Raw genomic sequence first — 27379 nt, forward strand, 5'->3', positions numbered from 1 at the left:
ATTGTTTAGATGAGGGCAGAACAAAAATGGAAAAGTGTACGTTGTTAAGGGCAAAAAAATAATTTTCACCCTTAAAAATTACTTTGGAAAATAAAAAGATGTATATTTTCAACTTGTTTGTGTCTAATTTGACACAATAAAAAAACCTGAGGAATTTGAAGACAAAAACCCTCACCTTTACAAAACATTCTCTTCAAGAAACACCGTGATTTTATCTTATATTTTACTAGCAATCTAAATAAATGGGTATTTTTTTTACCCTTCTAGATATCAAGATTTATTATAAAACTATAATAGTAAGACAGTATATAAGTGGCATAGAAATAGAAAAAATGATTAAACAGAAAAAAAGAATCCAGAAATAATCCATCATAAATGGTACAAACAAAAATAAGTTAGCCATATGAAAAAATAAAGACAATTTTGAAATAAAATTAGACTCCTACCTCTTAACACATGCATGCACATGCTTCCACGAGGATTGAAGACAATATAGGAGACAAACTTAACCATTTGTGTTACAGAAGTATTTATTTTAAAAGACACACAGACATATATGCAAACTACATGATTAAATGTTACTTTTGACTATATCATAAATTTCTAGATTATTGAGATGCAGCATAACAATAAAGAAGACAAGACTCATTTTGAAAGAGGGTATTTGTAACATACATAACTGACTAAGAGATAAGAAAATTTCAAACAAGCCATAGAACATTGGTAAAATGGTATGAAAAGTCTTACCTTTCAAAACATGAATATCAAAAAAAAAACCCCAATGGAAATGATGAACAACCTCGCTAACAATAAGGGGTTGATAATTCAAACCACAATAAGGCCCCATATTTAGCCTGTCAGTTATCAATATTACAATTTGTAAGATGTGGACCACCTGAATTCTAGAATACTATTGGTATGAGTATAAATTGGTAAAAGCATTTTGGAGAGAAATTTGAGATTCTTAGTAATTTTTATTAAGGTATAATTGTCATAAGAGTAGGTACACTATAAGAGTTTAGCTTGATTAATTTTGGCAATTTATACATACACCTGGGTTACCATGACCTAGATCAAGATATAAAACTTTTGCATCATGCCCAGAAAGTTCTCTTGTCCCTTTTCCTCAGGCTACCACTATGCTGATTTTGAAAACAGCTTTATTGAGATATAATTCACATACCATACAATTCACCCATTTAAACTGCATAATTCAATGGGTTTTAGTATGAATACAGATAATTTGTAACCATTACCATAGTCAATTTTAGAAATTTTCATCACCTCAAAAGAAACCCCATACCCTTTAGCTATGCCCTCTCCATGTGTCTATTGTATTTACCCATATTTTTACTCCACCATATTCTTTCTTCCTTCCTGATATTCTAAGATTTCCTCTTTTATCATTTCCTTTCTCTTTAGAAAATTTCTAAATTCATTCTTTTAGGAGAAGTCGGCTGGTGGCAGTCTCTGGGTTTTTTCTTTTTTTTCATCTGAGAATGTCTTCATTTCCCTTTCATCTCTGGAAGATATTTTGGTGGATATAGAATTCTGGGTTGACAGTTCTTTTCAGTTGAAAAATGCTGTGCCACTTCTTTCTCGTCTCTATGATTTCTAACAGATAATCCACTGTCATTTGAATTGTTTTTCTCTCTACAGATAAGGTATTTGTTTCTTGCTGCTTTCAAGCTTTCCTGTCTTTAGTTTTCAGAAGTTTTACTGTTATATGTTTTGGAACTAATTTCTTTGGATTTATACTATCTGGAAAATTCTCAGCTTCTTGATTCTGTAGGCTTATGTCTTTTGCCAAGTTTGAGAAGTTTTCAGCTCTGATTTATTTGAATACTTTTGCAGTTCTGCCCTCTTTTCTCCTAACCTTCCAGGACTTTGATGACACAAATCATAGGTCTTTTTGTGATATAGCCCTACAGGTCCCTGAGGCTCTCTTCATTTCTTTTTTTCAGTCTTTTGTCTCTCAGTTTTTCAGATTGAGTAATCCTTAGAGTTCTATCTTCCATTCACTGATTCTTTCCTTTATCCCCTCCATTCTGCTATTGAACCATCCCATGAAATTTTTTATTTCAGTTACTGTGTTTTTTCCATTTGGTTCTTTGTATCCTTTTTTTCTTTGCTGAGACTTTTTATAATATTCATTTGTTTCAGGCAATTCATAATTACTCATTGAAGCATTTTTATGATGATCGGCTTTAAAATGCTTGTCAGATGATGCTAACTTCTGCATTTTCTTCATGTTGGCACATGTTGATTGTCATTTCTTACTCACTTTGAGGTCTTCCTGGTTCTTGCTTTGAGGAGAGATTTTCTATTGAGATCTGGACATGTTGGGTAACTATGTTTTAAGACTCTGGGTCATTGTTGCTTCCAGGTAGTACTGGAAGTTCAGAGTCTCCATGGACACTCATGGAAGGAAGAAGGGCTTCTTGTTACTGCTAGTCAAAAGTGGGAGTTCTGGCTGCCCACTAGGCTTCTGTTGATAAGCCCGTGGCTGGGAAAGGGCAGGAGCACCTCTTTACTGCTCCCGTGTAGATGTGGCCTTGCTACTACTGAGCGGTGGTAAAAGCCCTGACCCTCCACTAGGCCTCCTCTGACATTCTCCCAGTGAGGAGGGGGAGGAATGCCTTGTTACCACTAGATGGGAGTAGAAGTCCAGCCTTCCCAGATGGGCTCCACTCACCCCAGAGGATGTGGTTTGTTACTTTCCAGAGGGAATGAAAAGTCCTGGCTCCCCAGTCAGCCTTCTCTGACACCGCCCCAGCAGGAGGACCAGGGCACCTTGTAATAGCCCAGCAAAGGTGAAAGTGTAGGCTTTGCTAGTGTGGGTGGTGGTGGGGCCATAGTTTTTTCTGTGGTGTTTGACTTGAGTAGTTACTACCTAAAAGTTTTCAGTCTTGCATAGTCTGCCTTTTTCCTGGTCCTTTGGCTAGATAACAGGCTTTTCTTGGAGTTTTTTGTTTTGTTTTGTTTTGTTTTTGTCTGCACCTATTGGCATTTCCAGCTTGCTGTCTTCCCCATATCCAGTCTGGGATATATGAGGCAAAATGAAAACCCAGGGAACTCATTACCAAGTTGTTCCTAGGATCCTAAGGTCTCCAGCCAGTCTGCCTTCTCTCCACCTTTCAGAAGCTTCTTATGCTAATATTACATACAGTGTCCAGGGATTTTAGTTGTACTTAGCATGAGGAATAGGTATATGAAATGCATCTACTTTATTTTGACAGAAGCAGAAGTGTACATAGGTATTTTTAGTGGTAAAGGGTGATGTAAATGTCTACTAATGATAGATTTAGATGGAATGTCATTGAGCTTGAGACCAGTTTTTAATGTTTTCATCAGTATATTTCTTATCGTGAAATTTAATAAACTCTTTTAAGCTTTCATAATAGGGTTACTAAAGATACTTTCAGGCTTTTTAATTTTAGTTTTATTAACTCTAATGCATTAAAAAGTAGTCCTCAATTCTATCACAACGTTATGGTTGAAAAAATGAAAATCTAAGAAATTAGAGATTATCTGTAATAAATTATATCACTGAAGGCCAAATACCACAGCCACAGCATTGTCTTGAGAGCACTGCATTTTTTTCCCAACAACTTCATTTATTGCTTGATGAGAATTTATCATTGACACAAGTAACTTCTTTCTCAAAACAACTAGTTTTTTAAGAGTATAAATTTAAGTACCAGAAGATTTTTATTACTTATTTCTTTTTTGAGTCTTTTTTTTTTTTCTATTCCTTCTGGATGTTTTTAGCCATGGTCTTGGTACAGTTCATGGTCATCTTTTGCCTGGATTATAGCATTCTTTTGTTCTAATGTTTAATTCTTTCAATATTTTGTGCTTTGCATGTTTAATCTTGATATTAATGTTGCTTTTTACATTTTTTGATTAAGAAAAACTGAAAATGGTTTTTGAATTTTATGTGGTTTTTTTTTAGTCAAATGAATGTTTTTGGTAATTTTAGGCCATGTCTGAATGAAAGAAGTATTTCCAAATAATTATCCCAAAATGCCTTTTTTCCCTGTCTATTGTCTGTCCTTATATATATTTTAGAAGAAAGGAACTAAAGAGAGGAAAATAAAGATAAGTTATGAGTCACTGATGAAGAAAAGTGGGGAAGCAAAATACAAAGCAAACAAACACAAAGCATTAAGCAGGAATCATTTTTAAAAACATGTCATTTGCCAAATCCAAGAGTTTTCAGGGAAGGGAAACTAGAGCAGTTAAGAAGTTTTTAGCAAATGATGAGTGCTGCAAGTAACATTTTGTGATAAACAGGTATTGTGTAAAGCATTTTAAGACGGTTACCCTTGCCTAAATTTTGTTCAATTTGAGCTCCAAATTTAAGGGACAGGGAAAAATTCAGAGTGCTTTTGGAGCTACTAGGGATCAGGAACAAAATATGTTTCACTTGTTACAATGCAACATGCAGGTTACACAATTAACTAATCTATTCATTTACTGAGGTCAGCCACAGAAATGATTACACAACTAGAAAGCCGGGCCTACATGAAAAACCCAAAGAAGCAAAGGTAAAAAGGTAAACTAAAGGCAGGGTAAGAATGATTCAGATAGCTAGATGACATGGTAACAAAATATTCTGTCTTACAAAAGGTACAAGAAGAAATGTTCAGTATTATTAAATCTATTGCTGTTTATTGAGTGCCTGGTATTTTTCAAGCACTTTGTGTAGGCTATCCCATTTAAATTCTCACAGTAGCATATTTTACAGAATTTCAGAAAATTTAAATAACTTGTACAAGGTTATATAGCTAGTGATAAGGAACAGAATAGAATATGAGTCCATGTCTTTTGGACTGTTCTCCCAATCTTTTTAAAAAATGGTTTTCACTTCTGTGGAAATATATTCTCCTTGGAAAAGATTAAAATTTTAGAGGGAAGGCTAAAGTTCCTTTGACCACTGCCTCCCATTACATTGCTCTCTTATCACACTCACCTATTCCTAATGGCAACCGCTGTTTGGTGTGTGCACTTGGGTAAGCATGAGTATGTATGTATATATGTATATATACACATGTGCATGTACACACACACATGAACACACATCTGTGCATAGGGGAAGATTACATAAAGTACCATACATATAATTTTGCAACTACTTTACTTACTCAATAACCTATATCATAGTTTTTTTTCATATTAGTACCTATGGGCCTACATTATTCTTTTGAACTGCTGCAAAATATCTCACAGTATGACTATACCTTAAATTATATAAACATGCCACAACTGATAGACATTAAGTTATTTCCAGCGTTTCACTATTAAAAGTAGTGTTGTAGTGAACATAGTACACACACCCTTTGTATCAAGAAGTAGAATTACTGGGTTGTAAGATAAGTTCCATGATCTTGCTAATATTTAATATGTTCTCTTAATAATTATCACCACAAATAATAATAATAACTTACGTTTGAAATCATTTTATACTGTTTTAGGTATTCCTACCCCTCATCATGAGGTTGATTGAGTAAATATTAAATTTGGCCTTATTTGGAGCCCCAAACTTCTGTATTATCTCCCTTCAAATCCTTGGCTTTAACTTGAACTGCAGTTGCATTGGGGGCGGGGGTAAAATTTCAAGGATCACAGTGGGGAAAAACAGCTACAATGCTGAAGAACTGACCTGAGATTTTAGCATCTGCCCACTGCTACTACTGCCACACTTGAGGAGTAAAGACCATACTCAGAACTAAGAACTAACACAAAACTAGACTAAAGACAAGGCCTAGATCTAAGAACAAAACTGAAATGGACACTCTCTAGCAAAAGTATAAAATAAAGTCTCACAAGTTCAAGGTGATCCATCAGTAACTTAACTGACTGTTAGAACAAAATTCAAAACTTTTCAGAATAAAATAACATAATCCAGAGTTTATAATATATGTACACTGTTCAGTTAATTAAAAGCATTCTTACACATGTAAACAAATAGAGAAGTATTACCAATAATTAAGAGAATAATTAATCAAGAAAAACAGTTGAATAATTAATCAAGTCACAGTTGACTCAGCAGTTGTTCGGCAGGGATGGAAAATCATGATTAAATACATTAAATATTCTACAGCAGCGGTCCCCAACCTTTTTGGCACCAGGGACCAGTTTCATGGCAGACAATTTTTCCACGGACAGGGATGGGGGGAGTAGAGCAATGGTTCAGGCGGTAACGCGAGTGATGAGGAGAGATGGGGAGCTGCAGATGAAGCTTTGCTCACTCGCCTACTGCTCACCTCCTGCTGTGCGGCCTGGTTCCTAACAGGCCGCAGACCAGTACTGGTCCACGGCCCTGGGGTTGGGGACTCCTGTTCTACATGAAAGATGGATACACAGTAATGGGCAAAGAGAAAGAATATTAATCATATAAAAGAACCAAATGGAAATCTTAGAACTGAAGAAAAAGTTGAAAAAAATTATTGGATGTAATTGATAGCAGGTTAGACACAACAGGAGCAAGATCTTTCTTAAACTTGAAGACAGATCAGTAGAAGTCATCAAAGCAAGCATACAGAGAAAAAAATAAAACTGAAGAAAATGCATAGAGCCTCAGTGACTTGTGAGACCATGTTAAGCAGTGTGACATATGGGTAATTAGAGTTTCAGGAGGTGAGGAGAGAGAGAGAAAAGGGAACAGAAATATTAAGAAATACTGGCCAACAATTCTCCAAACTTGACTAAAAGAATAACTCATAGATTCAAGAAATTTACCAAACCCAAAGCAGGATAAATACAGAGAAAACTGTATCTAAGGAAATTATAGTCAAGCTACTGAAAACCAAATACAAAGAAAAACATTTTAAAAGCAGCCAGAAAACAAGACACATTAAATATACAAGAACAGTGATGGTATTGATTTTTTAAATAGACTTTATTGTTTTAGAGCAGTTTTAGGTTCACAGCAAAATTGAGCAGAAGGTACAGAGTGTTCCCTCATACTCCCTGCCCCCTGGCAGCCTCCGAAGCTATCAACAGCTCCCACCAGGGTGGTACATTTGTTACAACTGATAAACCTCTGTTGGCACATCATTATCACCCAGAGTTCATAGTTTACATTAGGGTTTACTCTTGGTGGTGTACCTTCTATGAATTTTGACAGATGTATAATGACATGTATCCTCCATTATAATATCATACAGAAGAGTTTCAGGGGAGTGGTGGTGGTGGGATGAACTGGGAGATTGGGATTGACATATATACACTAATATGTATAAAATAGATAACTAATTAAAAAAAAAAGAAGAGTTTCACTGTCCAAAAAATCCTCTGTGCTCTATGGATTCATCCCAAACTCTGTCAGCCACAGATCTTTTTACTGTCTCCATGGTTTTACCTTTTCCAGAATATCATATAGTTAGAATCATACAGTTTGTGGCCTTTTCAGATTGGCTTCTTCCACTTAGTAATATGCATTTAAGGTTCCTTGTAACATTTCATGGCTTGATAGCTCATTTTTTGTTTTATTTATTTATCTTTTTAGTGCTAAATAATATTCTGTTGTCTGGATATACAACAGTTTATTCTTTCACCTACTGAGGGACATCTTGATTGCTTCCAAGTTTTGGCAATTACAAATAAAGCTGCTATAAACATCTGTATTTTTGTGTGGATATCAGTTTTCAACTCCTTTGGGTAAATGCCAAAGGGTGTGATTGCTGGATCATGTGGTAGAGTATGTTTAGTTTTGTAAGAAACCACCAAGCTGTCTTCCAAAGTGGCTGGACCATTTTGCATTCCCACCAACAATGAATGAGAGAGTTCCTCTTGCTCCACATCCTCACCAGCATTTGGTGTCATCAGTGTTGCAGATTTTGGTCATTCTAATAGGTGTGTAGTGGTATCTCATTGTTTTAATTCTCCTTTCCCTGATGACATTTCATGTGGAGCATGTTTTCATATGCTTATTTGCCATTTGTATATCTTCTCTGGTGTGGTGTCTGTTCAGGTTTCTGGCCTATTTTTTAATCTGGTTATTTGTTTTCTTATTGTTACATTTTAAGAGTTTGTTGTATATTTTGAATAACAATTCTTTATCAGATGTGTCTTTTACAAATATTTTCTCCCAGTCTGTGGCTTGTCTTATTTTCTTGACAGTGTCTTTTACAGAGCAGAAAGTTTAATTTTTATGAGGTCCAGCTTATCAATCATTTCTTTCATGGATTGTGCCTTCAGTGTTGTATGTAAAAAGACATCACCAAACCCAGGGTCATCTAGGCTTTCTCCTGTGTTATCTTCTAGGAGTTCTGTAGTTTTGCATTCTATATTTAGGTCTGTGATCCACTCTGAGCGTAGACAGAAAAGAAATAAATAAAAAAGGCAAAATAGACTAATGGAACGCAAATATTGAAATGGTAGACTTAAACCCAAACATATCAGTGGTTACATCAAATGTAAATGGACTAAACATTCCAATTAAAAGGTAAAAATGATCAGATTGGGTTGAAAAAACAATTTGCGAACATAACTTTTTCACAAGAGATGCACTTTGAATATAAAGACACAGACAGGTTGAAAGATAGAAAAAGATAAGCTATGAAGACATCAGTCTTAAGAAAGCTGGTCATGGCTGTATTAATATCAAGTAGATTTTAAGATATGGACTACCATCAAAGTTGAAGAGGGCCAGTCAATTCACCAGAAACAAATAATAATACTAAATGTGTATTTACCTAATCATAAAGCTTCAAAATACATAAGCAAAAACTGACAAAATTAAAAAGAAAAAGATACAAATCTACAATCATATTGGAGAGCTTAACAACTTTTTTAAGTAGTTGATAGAACAATACACAAAATCAGTAAGCAAGCATATAGAAAATTTGAACAACTTATCTACCAACTAAACCTAATTACCATATATAAAATACTCCACCTAATAACTGTTGATTATATTTTATTTTCAAATGCACATGGAACATTCACCAAGATAGACAGTACACTGGATGATAAATTTCAAAGAATTTGATATTCTTTGATAACAGCAGAATTTAATTAAAAATCAGTAACAATAAGAAAGCTAGAAAATACATAAATATTTTGAAATTGAGTATCACAATTATAAATAATCCATGAGTCAAAGAAGAAATCACAAAAAAAGAAGAAATCATGAGAATTATTACAAAATATTTGAAATTGAATGATAATGAAAACACAGCACATAAAAAACCATAGGGTATAGCTAGAGCAGTATTTAGAGGAAAATTTACAGCTTTAAGTGTGCATATTAGAAGAGAAAAAAGGTTTAAAAGCAATTATCTAAGCTTCCATCTTAAGAGACTAGAAAATAAGAATAAATACAGCCCATAGCAAATAGGAAGAAATGACATAATAAATAGTAGAAATCAGTGAAATAGAAAATGGAAAATCAGAGAAAATCAGCAAAGCCAAAAGTTGAAAAGACTAATAAAATTGATAAACCATAACAATACTGATCAAAAAATGAGGATCGTGGGGACACTACTTTAGGTCCTATAGACTTAAAAGGATGATAAAGGCCTATTATAAAGAACAATAAATTTAACAACTTAGATGAAATGGACAAATTCCTTGAAAAGCACACATACGATCAGTAACACAGGAAGAAATTACATTTATGTTTAGACCTGTGATCCATTTAAAATTAGGCTATATAAATGGTGTAAAGTAGGAATCAATGAAATTAAACTCATAATTAAAACCCTCCCCACAAGGAAAGCTTCAGACTGACATGGCCTCACTGGTAAATTCTATCACACATTTAAGGAAGAAATAATACCCAGCCTATACAAATTTTTTCAGAAAATGGAGGGTGGAACTCTTCCCAGCTTATTTTAGGAGGCCAGCATAACCCTGACACAAAGAATGAACAGGAACATAACCAGAAAAGTAATTACAGACCAATGTTCCTCATGAACGTAGATGCAAAATATTTTCAAATTGACATCCGCTGGTATGTATAAAAAGGTTAGTAACTCATGACCAGGCAAAGTTTATCTCAGGAGTGCAGAGTTGGTTTAACTTTCAAAACACAAACAATGTAAAGAAGTGAAGGAGCTAGTCATGTAGATCTGAGGAATAGCTTTCCAGGCAAAGGAAAAAATAAGTGGAAAAGTCTTAAGATGAGAACGTACTTGGACTCAGATTCTAGAAGTGAAGTATGTCTAGAGTGAAGGGAATGAAGAGGCCACTCTTTTTGCCACTGTGTTTTCTGAGCACCACCCCTGCTTCATTATTATTCTTATTTCTGCCTTGAGTGTAACAATAACTAAATAAGAATAGTAACCCCTCCGTTTCTTAGAGGCAAAAAAAGCTGTATTCTCTCCAGAACCACTACATCCTTAGCTGTGTAATGGTATTCAAGTTTGAATATTGACACATACCAAAGGCAGAATTATACCAATAGAGGCTGAACAATTGGCTGGCCTTCAAGAAGGCTCACAATGTGACCTTCATCTTTACGAAGTCACTTCTTGGCCAAAACCTCCTTTTAGCCTTGTGGGCTTAGAAAATTAACCTTTTAAATATCCCAGGGTTGCATAGACATGGAGAAGTGCTAGTAGAGTTCACAAGAACCTGATATATAAAACTCAAATGCCAGTTTATTAGTTTACAATAATAAACAAAACTCTCAAGGAAATCAGAAAACCTATCAGTCATCAGTGCTGCTTCTCCCTGTAAGGAAACTACACTGGAAGCCAAATTATCATAAAGCTGGTTACTGAGCATGGAAATCAAGTCAGTCATTTGAGTTGGAGTGTTCTTAACCTCTGGCTCTGGACACTCAAGGAGCCAATCTCCGTAACAGCGTTATTCTTATCAGACAGTCACTGGATGGGAACTACCAACACATGCCTCCTTCACTTGCCTATTTTTGTGCTACGTTCTTCACATAATCCCTTCTGATGATATATTCTTTCTTTAGTTTATATTAATACCTCCTGTGATATCTAGCTGAGGCTGGTGATCTAGAGTCCCACTAAGGGGACTTTGCATGTCTCTACTCTGATCCATGGTGTATTAGTTTCACAGCTTCACTGCTGAAGAATAATTTAGATGCAGGCTAATATGATTTATGGAGTAACCAAAATTTTGTTCTAGTTTTTTGATTTCTATTAGTATATTCTATGAACAGGTATATAAGCATATTCAGTGACTATATTCTCCTTATGAATGTATGCTATTGGATATATCAATGGATGTATTTATTACATATTAATATATGCAGTGATACGTATTACATATATACATATAAGTTGATATATATCCCTTTGAATATACTTGATATATTAAAAATCTTCTTCTGAATATAGTTTCATTATCTAATATGATGTTTCTGTTTACCAATTTAATTTATAATTCTTTTAAAGTCATTTTCTGTTTTGCCAATATATCAGGAGGCCTAGTTCACCAATTTGAATGAACTATCTGACTTTGAAGAATTAACAAAACTGAAAACTTAAAAGGATGTTTAAAGTTTATAGCAATTTATGTGAAGTGTTACTTGACAAGTTTTCACTTTGTTTTTATACCAGTATTTTGGAATGCTTACAGTGTTTCTGTCCTAGTTCCCCTGATGCTCTGCAGAACTGTGTTTCCATATAATTGGTTTCTTTTGTATTCCTGTATGTTTTATTTTATGCATTTAAAAAACATTCTAAGAAGAAGTCCATAGTCCTCACATACTATCAAAATGAGCCATGGCATAATAAAGGTGAAGAAGCTCCAAGTTAAGGGAGAAGCTGGGAAAGAGAGAGGGGAAACTGTACTGAGGGTCCCAGTAAAAAGGAAAGCTGAGTTACAGAGAGAAGGGGAGACAGGTCAGGGACAGAGTCTTAAGGCCCCAGAAACCCAGAGTCTTGTCTCCCTACAGCCATCCTAAGCTATAAACTTATTTTGGCAAATTGGTTATTTTGACAAATTTGGTGAATTGGTGTTTTGACAAATTGATTCTTCTTTGTATTGACCTAGAATCACCTTCCTGACTGACTAGAGCTCTCTCTTAAATAGACATGAGAATAAGAAGTAACTTTCCCAGCCCCACTAATCAGTTCATTTTAAAGTGGGTGTTTTACTACAATACCACTGTCACACTCACTGGAAGTACCACTTCACACCCACTAAGATGGCTATGATTATGATCAAAAAGACAGGTAATATCAAATACTTTCAGTGTGTGAAGAATTGGAACCCTCCCACATGCTGGTGAGAATGTAAACTCGTGCAGCCAGAGTAGAAAACGGCATGGCAGTTCAGCAAAAAATTAAAAATAGAATTACTGTATGATCCAGCAATTCTACTTAAAGAAAAGAATTGAAAGAATTGAGAAGCAGAGTCTCAAAGATATATTTATATCCATATTCATAGCAGTGTTGGTCACAATAGCCAAAAATAGGAACAACCCAAGTGTCCATCAATGGATGAATGGATAAACAAACTGTGGTGTATACACACAATGAAATATTATTCAGCCTTAACCCATGCACTTTCCACTGGGCCTCACTGCCCTCCGCTGTAGCCTTGTCTGTCTCAGCATAAATACTGATCTACTTAATGGCGGGGAAATGGCCTACATGATCTCCTGGATCTTTTAGATCAATGGGTCTATGTTTAAGTGAACCACTAGATACAGGAAATGAAACCATTACTCTTAACCAGAACCTGCTTTGATAAGTAGAAGGCCCTCCATCACAGATGCTTCCCTTGTGTTCAAATCCCAAACACCATCACTGGCTAGCTGTGAAACCTTGAGTGCATTACTTAAACTCTTTGATCTTCAGTTTATACAAAAGTGGGGATAATAATATTTACATCATAAGGTGTTATGAGAATTTAATTACATGTAAAAAGCTCTCATCACAGTATCTAGCATGTAATGTGTTGAATACTTATAATTACTGTTTATTTTTATTATCATTATTATTTACAGTGAGTAATTTTTAATCAAGTGCTTTCCTCTTTAGAGTAGTCAAAATATCCTTTATGGCTGTTTACTATTTTTCCTTCTCAAGGCCCATTGACATGTGCTCTTCTTTTAATAGGTACAACATAAGAGATACGGTGCAATTCTTAAGCGTTTGCACTGTCAGGTGAACAAGCTTCAGTCAGATAGAAGACAATGGCAATGGAACATTCAACAGCTGCAAAAAACTGCAGCTGAACTGAGAAAACGCATTGCAACGGAAGATTAACATGGCCAAGGGTAATGTAGTATAGGGTAATGCTGAGCACAGACTATGCCACAAAAATTATGGGATAGAAAGGTGAGAATATCCTTTGGGTCTTAACAAATGACATCCACTATCAGAGGGCTCTCTTAATGACAGATATGTTTTCTTTTCTTTGAATCAGTCATCTGTTTGCTGAAATGCCTTCCAACCCGATAATTGATAGCAATAGAGAGACAATAGGAAGGCTCACAGAAGAATAGTGAAAGACTGTATGAATATTTTGAGTGTATAAGATATATTGTACTCATGAATGCCTGTTTATAAACATGTTGCCTTCACTAGCACATGAAGCAAAAATTTAGAAGAAAAGAAGCATTTGAATTTACAGTGGTTTAAATTGTTAAGATATTTTAAATGGTTGTCTGTTTCAAACTACCTGCTTTTTACCCCTGGCTTCAAAGCAGTCCATAAATGTTGACATTTATAATAAGGTTGTTATGTGTTCAAGGCTTCAGATATTTACTTAGTTTTTCTCTTTTGTCCAGAAGGTAACAATCATTTTTCTTTGCTGTTGGATAACATATTTTTAGAGTGTTGCAATGTATACAATTTTTTGTTCACTTTTCTGTCTGTATGTTCTTTCTTACTATTCTATAGCTAAATTGAATTTATAACATCATGTAAGGCAAACATACCAGCTCTTAATGTTAACCAATGTAGACTAACATTTTTTTTCTCATTGAAAGTCATATACTATGTCCACAGCAACAAACTTGTGCCTTTTAGAATAAAAGCGCTCCTTCTTGTGGCTCCATTGCATTAAATTTTTAGAAGCAGAAACAAAACATTAATTATTGAAGATATGGTTTTTAAATATTCACTTTTAGGATTTAATGAGTTCAAAGCAATAACATCAAAAAGGTATCTTAGGGCTTCCCTGGTGGCGCAGTGGTTGAGAGTCCGCCTGCCGATGCTGGAGACACGGGTTCGTGACCCGGTCCGGGAAGATCCCACATGCCGCGGAGCGGCTAGGCCCGTGAGCCATGGCCGCTGAGCCTGCGCGTCCGGAGCCTGTGCTCCGCAGCGGGAGAGGCCACAACAGTGAGAGGCCTGCGTACCGCAAAAAAAAAAAAAAAAAAAAAAAAAAAAGGTATCTTAGGTCCATTTTCTCCTCACCTTTCTATGTGCATAAGATTCAGTAAGAGTATAGCTGACATAAAACCTGATTATCTTGTTTGCTTAATATTAGTAGTCCTATTAGGAATTTACATGGCTTATTATGGCTAACACTTCAAGTGGCTTATGCTGTAACACAATCAGTGTTGGCCCATGACTCAGAACTAGGTTATTTTCTTCCTTTCTTCTATTTTTTAGGATTAGGATTAGGGTTAGAGTTAGTAGATCACAGACATAAATGCAAAATGCAAAATTATAAAACTGCTAGAAGATAACATAAGAGAAAGCCTAGCTAACCATCAGTATGGTGATGTCTTTTTTAGATACAACACTGAAGGCACAACCCATGAAAGAAATAATTGATAAGCTAGACTTCATTAAAATTAAAAATGTCTGCTCTGTAATAGACACTGTGAAGAGAATGATAAGACAAGCTATAGACTGAAAGAAAATATTTGCAAAAGGCAAACCTGATAAAGAACTGTTATTCAAAACATAAAATAAACTCTTAAAACTCAACAATAAGAAAACAAATAACCAGATTAAAAAATGGGCCAAAGGCCTAATAGACACCTCACCAAGGAAGATACACAGATGGCAAATAAGCATATGAAAATATGCTCCACATGATATGTCATCAAGGAAATGAGAATTAAAACAATGAGCTACCACTACACACCTGTTAGAATGGCCAAAATCTGTAACACTGACAACACCAAATGCTGATGAGAATGTGGAGCAACAGAAACCCCAAACAGAATGCAGAATGGTACAACCATTGTGGAAGAAGTTCATCTCAGTCTAAGTTTAGGGGGAAATTTGACAGAACCTTCATTTGCGGGACCTGATGATGGTGGTCTCACTGGTGATACCAAGAAACTGAGTTCCTTGTATTAAGTGCACTTCATGTATTTCTAATAAGACGACTTTCCAGAAAGTGACATTTGTTACGTTCTGGCTTTTAAAAGGGGAAATATAAATAAATTTCATAATTTATCCAAGAAAACAGAAATGCAAAATGGTACAACCATTTTAGAAGATAGTTTGGTAGTTTCTTACAAAACTAAACATACCCTTAACATATGGTCCTGCAGTCACACTCCTTGGTATTTATCCAAAGGAGTAGAAAACTGATGTCCACACAAAAACACAGATGATTATAGCAGCTTTTTTCATAATTGTCAAAACTTGGAAGCAACCAAGATGACCTTTGGTAGGTGAATGGATAAATAAACTGTGGTATATCCAGACAATGGAATATTATTTAGTGCTTAAAAAAGAAATGTTTTTAAGCTATGAAAAGATACGAGGAAACTTCAATGTATATTACTAAGTGAGAGAAGCCAATCTGAAAAAGTTACATAAGTCTACCTATATGACATTCTGGAAAAAGAAAAAGTATGGAAGCAGTAAAAATATCAGTGGTTGCCAGGGTTGCTGAGGGTGGGGGGTTGGAGGAGAGATGAATAGGTGGAGCACAGGCGATTTTTTTAGGGCAGTGAAAATATTTTGTATGATGCTGTAATGATGGATATATGTCATTATACATTTGTCCAAATGCATAGAATGTACAGTACCAAGGGTGAATCCTAAGGTAAACTGTGGACTTTGGGTGATTATGATGTGTCAGTGTAGGTTCATCCTTGGTTTAAAAAGATGTACCATTATGGTGAGTAACGTTAATGAATGGGAAGGCTGTGCATGTGTGGGACCAGGGAGTATATGGGAAACCTCTGTGACTTTCTCTCAATTTTGTTATAAACCTACAACTGCTTTAAAAATTTGTTATTTTTTAAACATCTTTATTGGAGTATAATTGCTTTACAACGTCGTGTTAGTTTCTGCTGTATAACAAAATGAACCAGCTATACGTATACATATATCCCCATATCCCCTCCCTCTTGCGTCTCCCTCCCGCCCTCCCTATCCCACGCCTCTACATGGTCACAAAGCACCTGATCTCCCTGTGCTATGTGGCTGCTTCCCTCCAGCTATCTGTTTTACATTTGGTAGTGTATATATGTCAATGCTACTCTCTCACTTCGTCCCAGCTTACCCTTCCCCCTCCCCGTGTCCTCAAGTCCATTCTCTACAACTGCGTCTTTATTCCTGTCCTGCCCCTAGGTTCATCAGAACCTTTTTTTTTTTTAGACTCCGTATATATGTGTTAGCATATGGTATTTGTTTTTCTCTTTCTGACTTACTTCACTCTTTATGACATCAGTACGTGAAAGTCAGTATTAGTAAAACATCTGGGCTAAGGAAAGTGAAATTCTGCTTATAAAAATTGCTTTGGAACCTTGTAAAGTTCACATAGGTGATTACAATTAATACTTGAAGTTCCTGTATCATCTTGCATTGAACATGGAATCCCTTGTTCATCCATACAAATCATTAAGGCCTATATCAACACTGTGGAAATTTAGGACTATTTTTTGGTGGGGAGAGTCAGTAGACTAAGAAGAACTTACGGTTTTTCAACTAAAAACTATTTGATTTACTAGTTGCTCATATTTTCAATATTTTATTTTTCATTAACTAAGCTAATGATTAGTAAAGCTAATGATCAGTAGCTAAAAGTTGTGTGCCTGTCATAAATAACCTATGCTATATTTGTTTACTTGAATTTATAATGTATTTCTAAGGGAAGGGTTTGGTTTTTGGGTTTTGTTCTTTTACTTTCCTGATAAATTTGGCAGTATAAGTAATGGGTCTTCTATATCACATTAGCTACCATATAGCACTTTCTCCTGAATGTTACTGAACTATGAGCAAAACCAGGAAAAATAAATTGAAACAGATACTAATAACAGAACAGATTTATTCAATACATATCTAAGAATGGGATGCTCCAAATTGCTTTTTCTCTTCTGTAATGTTCTATCTCAGTGATGGCTATGAGGTCTACATTTTTAGAAAAATTAAAATAGCATATGATTTAGTAATGACAGAGTTGCTGTTTACGTAACCCAGTGAAGACAGACATGAAATAATGAAACTTCAATCTTTTAATTAATGAGATGATGTATTCCAAAAGCACAACCAGAGTTCATGTGATAAATAGTTTTAAAAGGCTTCTTACTCAGAAAGCTCTCTGGCATAACAATCATGTCAGAATTAGAATAAAACCCTTAAATTACAGATATTTGTCAGTGTTGCTCAGCCACGTAGCACAAGGTAATTTAGAGGCAATGATAACACACTGCCGGTCTAAGATAGACCTTCAAATTTCTTTTTTGTCCAAAACGTTTAAGTCAAGACATATCGTCCACCTTATCTATTATGTATTACTTATTACTCCCCATGACATTATTTTACATAGAACAGAAATTTGTTATCCCCGTGCTTGTATTGGAGAAGCTTCCTCAAGGTGCTTTCAAGACTATTTCTCCTTGATTCCATAGTGCTTCTTTATGTATGTGATATGGGAAAAATATAACAATCCTGCAAAAATGAGTTGTTTTGTCTTCAATGACTAGTGTTAACTAATTCATGCCCAGTTAGCCAGCCAGATGTCAGCACATATACTTGGCTGAAAATATTACACAGTTTTCTCCTCATCCACCTTTCCCACAGAGACTGTGTACAGCCATTGTCAAGCGTCTGTCATTCCTTAGAGGGAGACCGTTTTGAGGACACCTCCGTCCCTTGGATGTAATATTGACTTGGCTGGGAAGTTAGATAATGTTGATATTATTTTAATTTGTGGTTCATACAAATTTGTATAAAGCACTCAATTCTCAGAAGAGTCCATTCTTTTTCTAATCTTTCACTAATTTAGATTATTCATCTTCTAAGCCTTTCAGTCTCAATTAATCTGTCAATGTAATTTACTCAGGCACAGTTTCCTAATAATTAGTCTAATTCTCTCATTTTTCTTCCATTTCTTTCCAGCAAAAAATACCACTTCCTCTTCAGAGCTTTCCTTTCTCAGTCTCTGCAGAGCCCCAGTTGTATCATCTTCAGACTCCAATTCGCATTTTTGGTGTAACTCCAAAGTTTAATTCACTTGCCTAAATTTAGATCCCGAACACTGAAAACAATCTCTTCATTTATAACTGCCTTATGCAAGAGACTCCATCTTTATTTTGAACTGCATCCCAGAGATAAACTTTCTCAGAAACACTGACACAGTCAGTGCTCTGCCCAGACCCTCTCAGATCTCTTTTTTATCCTTTTTGAGCACCCCTCTCCCAGCTGAGCTACGCTTTTACCTCCACTAGCTCTCACCAACACTGTCTGTGGGAATCCGGCTACCCTCAGAAGGACTTTACCTGCTATTACAGCCTTGCTTGGCTTTTTTTTTTCTTTCCAGTCTTGCTTCCCTCACCAATTTCTCCTGGGAGGACTTCACTAATAAATCACTTGCTCGGAGTCTGCTTCTGGGAATCCCAAACCAACTCACCTTGCAAAAATAATTACACATTGAAATCTCTATTTTCAAGATATGACTTACGCTACTCCGGTTCCTCATTCCAGATCAATTCTGCTTCCAGCAGCAGCAGCAACAGGAAAAAAAAAAAAAAAAAAGCAAGAAACTTAGCACCTTTGAAATCTAATTACTATCCCAGTTAGTGTAATTATGACATTTTTATTTGCTTTAAGTTAAAAACGCAAGCCAAAAGACACAAACTTTATTCCATTTATTTAGTACAACAGTACAAGTACACTATGAGCCTTCAAGTATAATAAATCAGTCACTATTTTGTATTAAACTTTTTTCATATTACTATTCTTAGGAACTACCATGTTGCTACATACTATAAATTTATTAAATAAATCTTGATTTTGAATTTAACAATTTTTTAATTTAAAGTTTTTTCAACTGTGCTGAGGTCCTGTGATTTTTAGACAGGCTTATTAAAAGACTCATGCAACCAGACAAAAAGGGTGATATTTAAGGAAAACATTTTGGTTGCTCTCATTCCAACTAAATGACAAAGACAGGGACAGGAAAAAATCATGTGTGCACATCCCCAGATCCTATGGCCTCGTATAACCATCCTGTTTCTTTCAAACCATCCTTTCCCATCTTTTCCATTTTTTTAAATTAGCAATTCTCCCTTTTAATCATTCACTATTCCACCTACAACTCAAAACCCTAGAATAACAGTCTGTTGCAGATCAAGAGTAATTAACTCAGAATATTACAAAGAAATGTGGATCTAGAAGACAGAACATTGTAAAAAATCAAAATCATAGCATCTGTCATCATGGTTTCAGAAAATTTACAGTCACTTTAAAAGTATTGCTAAGGGTATTTCATAATATCTTTGTGATTTTTTACATTAACAGCATCGAAAAATATAAAATTGGTAACAGTTATAAAAAAATGATTAGTGTTGTGAAAATGGTTTTAACCTAGGCTAAAGTTATTAAGACTTCTTGCTCTTGGCCTCCAAACACTTGTAAACATTAGTGTTGCTAGTCCTCAAAACTTCAAGCTGATATATAAATAAGTTAAAATTCTGCAAAATGTCCTACACTTACGGAAGTAGGGCCCAGCAATAGGAACAAAATTTGAATATCCACTTTCATTTTGTAACAATCTAAAAAAGAAGCTGACTGGTATGCGTTAAAGCCCAACACAGTGAGCTGATGATGGCAAAGAAATAAATTTCACGTTCTACCTTCTTTGTTATGTAATTGCAAAAATAAATATGTCATGGTTCTTTCCATTCAGGAGATTAATTTAGTTGGCAAGAGAGACATGTATATAATAGGTTCAAATACAACATAAAACATCCTGTAATAGAAGCATAAACCAAACCCTGTGGAAACACAAAATAAGGTGCAGTTAATTCCAGACGAGGGTGGAAGAGTTTAAAAGAAGAGGTGACATTTGAGGTGGGCTGCAAAGCAATTATTTTCTCGTGATTGTTTTCACTCATCAGACTCTGAAAGCTTCTATTTTATTCCCTTTTGCATTGCCATCAGCAAGCAGATACCTGGCATACATAATAGGTGCTCTGGTATTTGTTGAATGAATTAGTGAATAAGATAACCATTGCTCTTCTTGTCAATATTTCCCAACATCCCTGTCGTCAGTCTCTCCTACCTCTAATCTTATTATTAATACTATTTCTTGAGTTATCTTCTTTGAGTAAAAACTGAGCATGAAATGCCTCTTCTGGGAAAAAAAGAAAAACTTTCCAAAGACACAAAATCCATTTCAGGACTAAACAGTAAACACTGCCTTTTTTCCCATTTTTTTTCCTGTTCGATTTAACAATAAACCCTTTCCACCAGCCAAAACAAAATTCTAGGTCTTCTGTAGGCATGTATTTTCACAAATTTGCTTCAAGTTCTCTCTCCTACATTCAGGAATCAACAATAACACAGCCTCAGAACCAAGTTCAACAGTTACAGCTACTATAAAGCTGAACTACATTTAAAATGCCTCAGTTTCTCTGCAATGCTGTAGCTTAGAAATACTAAGAAATATATACTATGATTTCTGAATCAAAATAAATATTGGCTTACAATTTAGAGAACTTATGTAGAGTTCCTTGTTTAAAATAGGTTAAAATAACTTTAAGCTTTTATATATTGGGCTTAATTATGGATAGTCTGGCATGGGATCATTTGATTGACATAGGATGATACCAAATAACAGACAATTCATTTATTATTTAAAAAGAATATGAAAATTACTTCCAAAATTTACCTTTATGATTTTAAACCAAAATATGTGAATATTTATAAAGACCAAAACTTTTCTTTAAATGCTTTTTTAGAAAATGAAATGAAACTTTTATGTAACTCTAATGAAAGTAAACATGTTTAACAAGCCACAAGCAATATGCTCTTGTGTTCTTCAATTATAAACAGTTTGAACCATGCTTTTAAAAGAGTTTTATATATTGAAAAATTATGTAAAATGTTCCATCTTTTAAAGAAGAAAGCTGTGAAAGCTTCATGAAAATACAACTAAACAGGGAGGACTGTATGGAAATAGAAAACCTTTATTAAAAATGGAAACTGTAACATTTCTCTGAATAGAATATTGTAATAGTCTATTGAATATTGTATATTCATAAATGTAATGCCTATTCAGGATAATTTGGGGCAATTTCACTTTGTTTTTATTGTTTCTATGTGGCTTTTGCATAATTGTGGAGTTTAACTATAATTCTAATATAATTTTTCCCAAAGACACACTTTATATCTTTCCTTATTACATCTGTAGCAAAATCATTTTCAGGAAACCAACTTCCTATGTCTATTATTATATTATTCTTTACACCACTAAAAATGCCCTGCCTTTTAATCATTTTCAAATTTTCCCTTTTTGAAATATTTGAATATAATTTCAAATATAAATTATATATATAATATATATATATATAAATATATATAAAATATATATATATATATATATATATATATATATATTTATATATAAAATATATATATATATATATATATATATATATATTATATATATATATATATATATATATATATATATATATATATAAAAATATATATATATAAAATCATTTTCAAATTTTCCCTTTTTGAAATATTTGAATATAATTTCAAATATAAATTATATTTCAAATATAAATATTTGAAAATAATCATTTTCAAATATTCCCCTTTATTCCACTTTAAAATATTCCTTTCAAATATTCCACTTTATTCCCCTAGAAGGGCAATATTCCATTAGCTGATGGCACAGGGATTTTAAGTGCTTTTCAGAGTTTTGGCATCAGAAGTATCCTTAACCGTGTTTATTAGTCCTTGGAGAGTGTTAATTTTCAGGTAGAAAGGGAGTTTTGAGCTTTCGTTAGGATGTTTCCCAAATGCTTTAATTTCAGATATAGTTTAGTATAATTATGGCTGCTTTAACCAGGGCCATTTGAGAAAAAGCACTGAGTAGCTGATAAATAAATGACCATTGTAACATAGTTTACCATCCCATATACCAAAGGGAAAACGTGTATTCTGTGATATTAACTATTGTAATTGCTAATCATCAAAATTTAGGCAAATAAGTTCAAAGAATACCAAGTTCTTGAAATTGTAAGCATTCTTTGAATCTGAATAAAAATTGCAGCACTATTTAATATGGTGGGCCCTGGAGTGGAGTGAATAAAAAAATGAAAAGCCATCTATTTTACGTTTGGTAGTGTATATATGTCCATGCCACTCTCTCACTTTGTCACAGCTTACCCTTCCCCCTCCCCATATCCTCAAGTCCATTCTCTGGTAGGTCTAGTGGGAAGCAGCCAAATAGCACAGGGAGATCAGCTCTGTGCTGTGTGACCACCTAGAGGGGTGGGATAGGGAGGGTGGGAGGGAGGGAGACGCAAGAGGGAAGAGATATGGGATATACATATATGTATAACTGATTCACTTTGTTATAAAGCAGAAACTAACACACCATTGTAAAGCAATTATACTCCAATAAAGATGTTAAAAAAAAAAGAAAAGCCAAATATTCCTTATTAAAAATAATTAGAAAAAAGAGTTTATTAATATGCATATTACTGAGAGTATAAATTTGTTGAATGAATTAAGAGGAAAAGTAGATTGTGAAACATTAGGAACAGTATATTTTAATCATATGTATTTTTAAAGTGACTATGAACTCTGTTTCATAGTGCCAGATATACATAGTCCATGTCCAGCCCAAGAACTGTTTTCTCTGAGCTAAATATTCCCAGTTTATAACAACTCACGTGACTTTAGTTCATATCCCTCCACCATCCTAGTCACATCCCTCTGGATGTGTTCTGCCTTGGTATTGTCCTATGAAAGATGCAGAACAGAAAACAACACTTAAGGTATTAGTCTGATCAACCACCTGTAGAAGAGTCTTATTTCATTCCATACTTGGGACTCAGTTTTCTGTTAATGCAACCTAAGTTTACAAAGGCTTTTATGGTAGCCATATCATGTTGATCACTCATGTTGAACTCACTCCCCAAACCTGAGAGATTGTGTTAGCATACTAGCGATGTACAAGCATTCCAATTTCTCAACATCTTCGCCAACACTTATTTTATTTTTATAATAACCATCCTTATGGATATAAAGTGATACCTCACTTTGGTTTTGAGCCATGTTTCCTTAGTGATGTAGAGAATCATTTCATGTGCTTATTGGCCATTTGTATATCTTCTTTGGAGAAATGTCTACTCAAGTCCTTTGTCCATTTTTAAATTCGGTTGTTTTTATTTTTGTTGTTGTTGAGCTGTAGAAATTCTTGATATATTATAGATATTAATCCTTTATCAAATATTTTATTTACAAATATTTTCCCCACTCCATGGATTTCCTCTTCACTCTGTTGATTGCGTCCTTTGATGTGCAGAAAATTTTAATTTTGATGAAATCCAGTTTATTTATTTTTTCTTTTTGACTGTGCTTTTGGTATCATATCCAAAAAATTCCTGCCAAGTCCAATGTCATGAAAATTTTCCTCTATGTTTTTTTCTAAGAGTTTTATTGTTTGGGTTCTTACATTTAGGTCTTTAATCCATTTTGTGTTAATTTTGTGTATGACAAAAGGTAAGAGTCCAACTTCATTCCTTTCCATGTGGACATCCAGTTTTCTAGCACTATTTGTTGAAAAGACTGTCCTCTCCCCATTGGATGGTCTTGGCACCCGTGTCAAAAATCATTTGACCATATATGGGGTGGTTTATTTTGGGGCTCTGTATTCTATTTCATTGGTCAATACATCTATCTTGATGCCAGAATAATCTTTTGTTTGTGATACAAGTAGCACATATTTATTCCAGTTTGTCATTTGTCTTTTTACTTTGTTTATAGTACTTCTTTTGCCATGCAAAGTTGTTTTATTTTTATGTAGTTAAATTTATCAATGTTTTTCTTTATTGCTTCTGTATTTTGTGTCACAGGAAAGTTTTCCCTGTACCTAACTCGTAAAGGAACATGCCCATGTTTTCTTCTAGTACATGAATAACACTATAAGGTTTTCAGAGAAAAAGAGAGAGTAGACCCCTTTTTAGCAAATACATGATAATAAACTAAATTGAGAAATGACTACACAAAGACCACTGGCCAAGTTAGAATGTAATCCTTTGTGTAATAGTAATGATGACAATCATGATGATGATGATGACAATGCTGACTATCTAATGACTTCATTTTCTGTACAATACACCATAGGAGGTCTTTGCATACAGTAAGTGTAGGGAAAGAAGAAAAACACAGTTAAGAGCTTTAACTTTAGAGTTATATAAACTTGAGTTCTAATACCTGTTTCACTAGATTCATTCTAGGCTATCACTCATTGGTGGTGTGATTTGGGGCAAGTTTCTTACATTCATTAAGTGTCCATTTTAAAATCTGTAGAATGGGAATAATCATATGATTTACTTCATGGAGTTGTAGATTAAATAAGATAATGCAGATAAAGTCCTTAGTGATTAGAATTAAATATTCCATACATATTAACTACTATTAATACAATTAGTATTAATTAGTTCACAGAATTCTCAATTTATCATTGAAATTACTGAAGCAGTTGAAAGTTAAAGTCATATAACTAGTATGTGTCAGAATTTGGACTCAAACCTAACCTCTGATCTCCTATTCCTCTACTACATCAGTAGGAAGTCATTTTAACATGAATGTTGATTTTACAAAAGCCTAGAGTAGAGGGACCTGGTTGTTAAGAGAACTCTCTTCTGATTGGAAACAATGATAATCGTATAAGAAACAATGTACAAAACTGTAGTGTATGACCGCATTATCTTTGCCTCTTTTTCCACAGTCAAATGGGAAGTGATCAGAATTTTAGAGCTGAGAAGTGAGAGAAGATTAAGACCGGGAAGGTGTCACTGGATTGAGTAGTTAAGATCTTATGGTTGATTTTTGAGCGAGAAACCAGTGTGTAAGGTTAAGGAGTGAGTGTATTCCGGCAGCAGCAGGGTTGGCACGGTGGCTAAGACTAGATAGGCTTTCTGGTGCAGGAGTTAGGAGAAGCCCTAGCCAGGAGGCAGAGGATGGATAGTGTAGAACATTTATTCCCCATGGCTCATATTTCCATAAAGGGAAGAGAATGTCCAATCTACTCTCCAGGAATGGAAAATTATGGTAGGAATGTTTTCAGCTAATCTCCAAACTTCCACTTGTCCCAACAGATGAGTGACTTAACCTTTTGTTGATTTGGAAGAAGGCTTAGCCCCCGACTCTTCTTCTTGTAAGCCAGACTGCAAATCAAGTGCAGAGAGGGCACATTCTGGGCTGCTGTTATAGGAGAAAGTTCAATTTAATAAAACTATTCAGCCAAACATGTAAAGAAACATTTACCAATCAGCTTCATCAATAGTAAAGTTAATGTTCCAACATCTATCTGTCCAAACGCGAAGGGAGAAAAAAGGAGTGCGATGGGGGTTAGCGGTAGGCAGAAAATGTAGCTGGTAGGTGGTTAGCTTCAGTAAGTTCTAGTAGCAGTGACATAGGCAGAATCTAGTTTCAGGTGGGAGCACTTGCTACAGAGATTCAAAACTGAATCTAAGGGGTGATAATTGCTTCCTTGTGAGCAGTTTTGTCCTAGAATCTAAGCACAAGCTTACCGCTTAGGCCTGGAATTTGTGGCCTTCAGTATGAGGACTGGTGGGATGCAGTACATCCAAACAAAAAAGTGGATAAATTGAGATAACATATATTGACTGCACTTTTGAGAAATGAGATAGTAAATGAAAGGCTAGAAATGCAAGATAACTTGTAGGGTAGCTAGAAGTGTTAAGAGAAGTATTTCCTAGGGCCTGGGAAATCTGACCATGCTTGCAGGGCTTATGAAAAAGGCAGCATTGAAGATACAAAAGAGGGGGAGCTATTCGTGGAGTGCATCCTGGAAGCCCAGGAGGAGACAGGCTTCAGGGCAGAGAGGAAGGGAGTAACCTTCAGAAGAAAGAGCACTCCTGAGTCAGGATGAAAAAATTAGAGACTGAATAAAGGAAAAGGACAATTTAAAGAAAAGGGAAATCAAAGGAGTTCTTGATTAGATAGAGTGTAAGAAAAACAGCTGAAGGTGATAGTGTAGCGTTAGTAGTGTAGAGTTAGTCATTTGAGGAAAATGAAAATGGTGTGAACTGCCATAAAGCCATAAAAAAAGGGATTCGCTTTAATGATCTAAATGACACCAATTAGAGTAAATCCACGGTTAGTGTAAATCCATGGTGAACCTACTAAGTTCAGCTTTGCAGTGTTTATTCAGCAGTGTTCTGTTTCCAGGATCAGGAGACACAGCAAAAGGTGGGATGGAAATTGGATTAAATAAACTCCATAGGTCAAAGACTTTTTACCTTTTCTTTCTTAAAAAAAATTATGGAGTTTTACCGTAGGGTCATCATTTTAAGTGTCTGTTCTCTCTATTCGGTGGTATAGTGGTAAATATAGAAGTTGTAAAAAAGAATGTTGAACTCAAAACATACCTGGGAAGTAGTTTGTGTGGCTTGTTGGTCTATTTTAAAACTAAATTCAACATCTCAGATTACAAGTGAAGTGCTAATATTTATGGAAGCCTAAATGCCCACGCTAGACATTTGCTAGGGCACCACACAAATATGTAACTTGATTTAATTAAGTATTCCAGGGTTCTGGATCGTTTATTAGTTGTACATCTACTAACTGCATCTCTCGGCAACATAATATAAAGTGCAATATATAGTCTTTTTTCTCCTTTATCTTATACCCAGTTGTTCCTCCAGTTAAGACGTGAAACAGATGAATCAGTTCAGCGACACTGAAAGAGCAATTATAATGAAGTACCAACATATTTTACAAATTTTCAGAGGAATGAACAATATGAGCTATTCTGGGGATGATGGACTGGATTTGGATGAAAAGGAAAGGAAAAAATTGGATATTTCAAACTACAGCCATCATGTGCTGGAATGCCCACAGCACGCAGGTCTAATTACTCTTGGGAAAGAGTAAAGGAGAATGTTTGAATCAGATGTACTGAGACTGAGGCCGGGTGGGGTTGGGAGGGCTGCTTCATGGAGGGAGAGAAGGGAACCCCATCTCTGAGTGTCTACATT

General features: G+C 34.9%; 1 protein-coding gene across 10 annotated transcripts in view; it reads left to right on the top strand.

Annotated features, from left to right (window-relative positions):
* Positions 1 to 27179, top strand: part of CCDC122 (coiled-coil domain containing 122) — a 47265-nt gene extending 20086 nt beyond the window's left edge. For 8 of the 10 annotated variants that reach the window (XM_060129477.1, XM_060129485.1, XM_060129476.1 and 5 more), the window contains one exon: positions 13050 to 13948. In XM_060129477.1, the coding sequence (XP_059985460.1) occupies positions 13050 to 13199 (150 nt within the window). In that variant the 3' untranslated portion in view covers positions 13200 to 13948. Of the gene's footprint in view, positions 1 to 11979; positions 12159 to 13049; positions 13949 to 27034 lie in introns of those variants that run through there. The other 2 variants (XM_060129482.1, XM_060129484.1) reach the window with 2 other exon arrangements.
* The last annotated feature ends 200 nt before the right edge of the window (positions 27180 to 27379 follow it).

Source organism: Lagenorhynchus albirostris, chromosome 18 (assembly GCF_949774975.1).
Source record: "Lagenorhynchus albirostris chromosome 18, mLagAlb1.1, whole genome shotgun sequence".
NCBI classification, from domain to species: Eukaryota; Metazoa; Chordata; class Mammalia; order Artiodactyla; family Delphinidae; genus Lagenorhynchus; species Lagenorhynchus albirostris.